Genomic DNA, 4,435 nt, shown 5'->3' with positions numbered 1-4,435 from the left:
TAAGATCTTTGTGCGATGGCGGAAGAACATAAACACGATGAATCTGTGATCGCTCCTGAGCCAGCTGTTGAGGTTGTGGAGAGGGAATCGTTGATGGACAAGATATCGGAGAAGATCCATCACGGTGGTGATTCTTCTTCTTCGTCTTCATCGTCTGATGATGAGGATGATAAGAAGAAGAAGAAGAAGAAGAAGCCTTCTTCCCCTTCGTCTATGCAGTCCAAAGTTTACCGCTTGTTCGGTAGGGAGAAGCCTGTCCATAAGGTTCTTGGTGGTGGAAAGCGTAAGTTTTTTTTTTTTTTCCCCCGATCTGGTTTTTATTTTCGTTGGTATCTATGTGATTTGGCTTGATCTGTTTTTGATTTGTGTTGTTTTGTTGATTCTTTCGTTTTTTCGATGTCTCGTTTTGGGATTAGGTTTTTTTTTTTTTGGGAGATGGTGAGATTTGTGGTTTTGAATCTGCATACAGCGAGCTTTGTATTGGCTTAGGGTTTTTATTATACTCGTGGATCTCTGGATTGACCATTCGTGTTCATTTGGTTTTGAGGGTTTAGTGTCACATTTTGGGGGTTTCTTTCTAAATGAATGGTTTTGATCATAAAAATGGTTCCTTTAGAAAACTTGATTAACCATTTGCTTTGTAGATTGTTTTTGATGCTACGACTTTTATCTTGGTTTAGAGAACTATAAAATTTGATAGTATTGTTTGGTGTAGTATCAAGTTCCACCATGTTGTTTTTAGTTTGATTGATTCTGTGTATAATATATGTCATGTTTGCACAAACTGATTCTTCATCCTGTATTTGCAGCGGCTGATATATTCATGTGGAAAAACAAGAAGATGTCTGGTGGTGTACTTGGTGGTGCTACAGCCGCTTGGGTTTTGTTTGAGTTGATGGAGTACCACCTCCTTACTCTTATCTGCCACGTGATGATTGTTGTTCTTGCTGTGCTGTTTCTGTGGTCTAATGCCACCATGTTCATTAACAAGTGAGTTATTATTGACCAATCTAGTGAAATTGTTAGTTTGTCTGAGATGCCTTTTTTTTACGCGTCTCAGCTTGAGATCGTTCACTTGTGCGTTGTTAACAATTGATATTCTCTCAGGTCCCCACCGAAGATTCCTGAAGTTCATATCCCTGAAGAGCCTATCCTTCAGCTTGCGTCTGGGCTCAGAATCGAGATCAACCGTGGATTCTCTTCTCTTCGTGAAATTGCATCTGGAAGGGAGCTAAAGAAATTCCTCATTGTAAGTTTGAATGTGCTTAAGTAGAAACTATTTGGGACTTGGTACTTTTTATGTTTACCCTGATTTTGACAGTTGAATTGAATAGGCTATTTTCGGGCTATGGATTCTCTCAATCTTAGGTGGCTGCTTCAACTTCTTGACATTGGCATACATAGGTAATGCTTAATCTTCCATATCACCTGGTGCTTTCCTTTCTCTTATCTCACTGAGTGCTGAATGATTAAATTTTATTGTCCTGCAACAGCCCTTGTGCTACTCTTCACGGTTCCTCTTGCCTATGACAAGTATGAAGACAAAGTTGATCCATTAGGTGAGAAAGCCGTGATTGAACTCAAGAAGCAGTATGCAGTGTTGGATGAGAAGGTGTTGAGCAAGATCCCTCTCGGCCCGTTGAAGAACAAGAAGAAAGACTAGGTTTTACACAAACGTTGTCCGTGGCTAGCAAAAGGGTGTTGTGAAATGGTATCGAAAGTTTTATGTGTTTTGGGCAGTTTTTTTAGGTGGCTCGTTCGGTTATGTGAATGAAAACTTGGAATTTCCCTGACTGTTTTGTTTTTGTTGTTTATGTCATTGTTGATCAGCGTCGAGGGATAAAAGTAGTGATATTTCTCTCTCTGCCTCTATATAACTAAGAATTTTACGATATTTGAGTTTTGCAATCATGTGTTACTATTGTTGTTGTTTCTCGATCTTCTCTTTTATTACATTCGTTAGTGGAATCATTGTGGCCCCGCATAAGTATCGAATTGATAAGTTGTAAGAAGCTTAAAAAGTTCAATGTTTACAGTATCTTACTACCTTTTCATCCCTTCGAGAGGAATAGAAACTGGGGTCCAGATCTTTGTAAGGACGATTCGGTGGTTTAGATGGCCTTTCCACCGCCAAGAACGTTTGGTGAACGTCGTTGCCAGAAAAGTAATAAATGTGAGAAAATGATATCGGCTAACATCTAATATCTCGCTAAATATACACGGTGTGAAAAGTTAAGAACAAGTCAGGGTGGCCGAGTGGTCTAAGGCGCCAGACTCAAGTTCTGGTCCTCGTAAGAGGGCGTGGGTTCAAATCCCACTTCTGACAAATTGAATAATTTTATTTTGAATTTGTGCTCGAAAAGATTTAACCTGTTCAGAGTTTTATGTATCCTATACATTTTGGCTTTTCTTCATTACACTCACTGATCCATGAGTTCTCAGCAACACAAAGGTAACCAAGAAAGAAAATAAGAATGTCAGTAAACTATAAATATTACAAAAATGAAAACATCATATCCAGATTTATAATACTCTGAACCACAAAACTCTCACAGAAATATCAGTAACAAAAACTCACAAGTAATAGTTCATGCCCACTTTGATCAAACAAATGTGAGGAATATTCAACATCACGCCTGGGCTCCGGCAATTCTTCCTCAAGAACGAGTAAGCTACGTTTATCACCAGCCGTTTCACAAACACCGAGTTTCGCTTCGCCTTCACATGACCATGCCCAACAATGTAAGCAACTTCTGCGTCCTTAGCGTTTACCAAATCAAACAGCTCCTCTTTCACCTGAGGTTGCCTGAACTTAGTGTCCATTGGTCTGAACTGAAACATCCTTCTCATGCTCAGCCTCGGAAGCTCTTGCTCATACTCTGCTCTCAGTCTAAGCAGAGCCGGAGATTTGCTGTTTGTTACTGTTGTCTGTGATCTCGAGCTGCCTGCAATGTTGGCCTCAGATATAGACCGAGACAGCCTTGTCCCAAACTTGTTTGAGGCTTTCACAACAGCGAGCCGACCGTCGATGGAACGGTCAGTGTTTGAGCCGCCGTAGCCTTCGGATTCTAGCTGAATAAACTCGGCAATGCTCATCACCAGCTCGTCTTCAAAGTCGTCTCCATCTTTGTTCACGTCTTTATAGCCAGCTCGGATAATACATCGGTACATCCTGTATGTTTTCGGTCCAATCCGGCCGATAAGGTATCTTTCTTTCTGCGGTACATACGGGATAGGGACAGTTTTGCAGCAGACAAAGACGACAACTTGATAGAATGCCGGTAAGTTTGTTAGAAAGTGAGTAAATGTGGCAGGGACACCACTGGCCAGCTCGGTGTAGATAAGACCCATCCCGGGGACTTTGATGATCCCGAGGCTTGGGCCGAGACTTAGGATTGACTTCATAGGGACCTTGTTGTGCTGGTCGCATAGGTACTTCTTTCTACTGCCATAATGCCATACATAAGAGATGAATGTGAAGAAGAGGGAAAGGAGGAGAGTTATCCAGCCTCCTTTAGGGATTTTGACTAAGGCTGATGCAACGAAGACAAGTTCTATGGTCCCAAAGAAGAGGATGAATAGGACGGAGAAGACGATATTACGGTTCCAGACAAAGTTGATGATGAGAGGCATCAACCAAGTTGTCACAAAGGCTAGAGTCATGCAGGCGAGCCCTGGAGAACAAAGGATTAGTTTAATGATAAAGATGGAAATCATGAGTTTTATGGAAGGTTAAGCCCTTACCAAAAGCAAAAGCTAGGTGTCTAGTGTCTTGGAAACAAATGGTGACAGCAAGGGTGAGGATCATGACAACCCAATTGATCTCAGGAATGTAAATTTGACCAAGGACCCATCTTGGTTTGTGAACAATCTTCACGCGCGGGAAGCATCCCAGTGCATAGCATTGTTTGACAATCGAGAACGTGGCAAATATGACTGCTTGGCTTGCGACCATTGCAGCCAGCATAGCCATCATGAGAACCGGCCAGAAAAATGGATCTGAAAAACAAGAACAAAAGACATGAACATATGACAAACTACATGAGCAAAGAGGAGCACATGAATGAATATTCATTTTACTTGCAGAAAAGAATAATAAACCCGAAATTTTGGATCTAGACATGCATCATGGACAAAATCCACCACTAAGACATCCCAAACACTGAAGGCCAGTTACATTCCTTTGAGTTGTAGTACTTTGAGACTTGTAATGGAATTCATAGAGGCAGTAAGGTACAGGGAAGAGACGTGAAAAGGAGATTCACCAAATTATTACCTGGAATGGAAGAATAAAAGCTTGAAGGTAGAGCAGAAAAATTCTTTGACAAAAACGCAGCTTGGCCCATGTATTGAAGCACCAGACACGGGTAAACAACACAACAAAACGCAAACTGCATAGAACCATGAGATTGCAAAATGTTATTGTTTCTTCATC

At 41.1% G+C, this 4,435-nt stretch overlaps 2 protein-coding genes and 1 non-coding gene across 4 annotated transcripts in view; 2 read left to right on the top strand and 1 right to left on the bottom strand.

Annotated features, from left to right (window-relative positions):
• LOC104722649 (reticulon-like protein B1) overlaps positions 1-1,933 on the top strand; it is a 6,899-nt gene extending 4,966 nt beyond the window's left edge. The window contains exons 2-6 of one of the 2 annotated variants that reach the window (XM_010440850.2): positions 5-283; positions 810-990; positions 1,108-1,249; positions 1,335-1,404; positions 1,494-1,933. In XM_010440850.2, coding sequence (XP_010439152.1) covers positions 16-283; positions 810-990; positions 1,108-1,249; positions 1,335-1,404; positions 1,494-1,663 — 831 coding nt within the window. In that variant the 5' untranslated portion in view covers positions 5-15 and the 3' untranslated portion in view covers positions 1,664-1,933. Of the gene's footprint in view, positions 1-4; positions 284-809; positions 991-1,107; positions 1,250-1,321; positions 1,411-1,493 lie in introns of those variants that run through there. The other variant, XM_010440851.2, reaches the window with a different exon arrangement.
• On the top strand, positions 2,243-2,326 carry TRNAL-CAA. Its single transcript has one exon. It is a non-coding gene; the product is annotated as a tRNA-Leu (tRNA).
• Positions 2,452-4,401, bottom strand: LOC104722648 (potassium transporter 3). Its single transcript, XM_010440849.2, has 3 exons — positions 4,277-4,401; positions 3,745-3,999; positions 2,452-3,674 (listed from the first exon to the last, which is right to left on the bottom strand). The coding sequence occupies exons 1-3, from the start codon at positions 4,395-4,397 to the stop codon at positions 2,575-2,577; spliced, it is 1,476 nt and encodes a 491-aa protein (XP_010439151.1). The 5' UTR covers positions 4,398-4,401; the 3' UTR covers positions 2,452-2,574.

This window comes from Camelina sativa, chromosome 11 (assembly GCF_000633955.1).
Source record: "Camelina sativa cultivar DH55 chromosome 11, Cs, whole genome shotgun sequence".
Classification (NCBI taxonomy): Eukaryota; Viridiplantae; Streptophyta; class Magnoliopsida; order Brassicales; family Brassicaceae; genus Camelina; species Camelina sativa.
The sequence above is the reverse complement of the archived record's forward strand: the minus strand, read 5'-3'. Positions and strand labels throughout refer to the sequence as shown.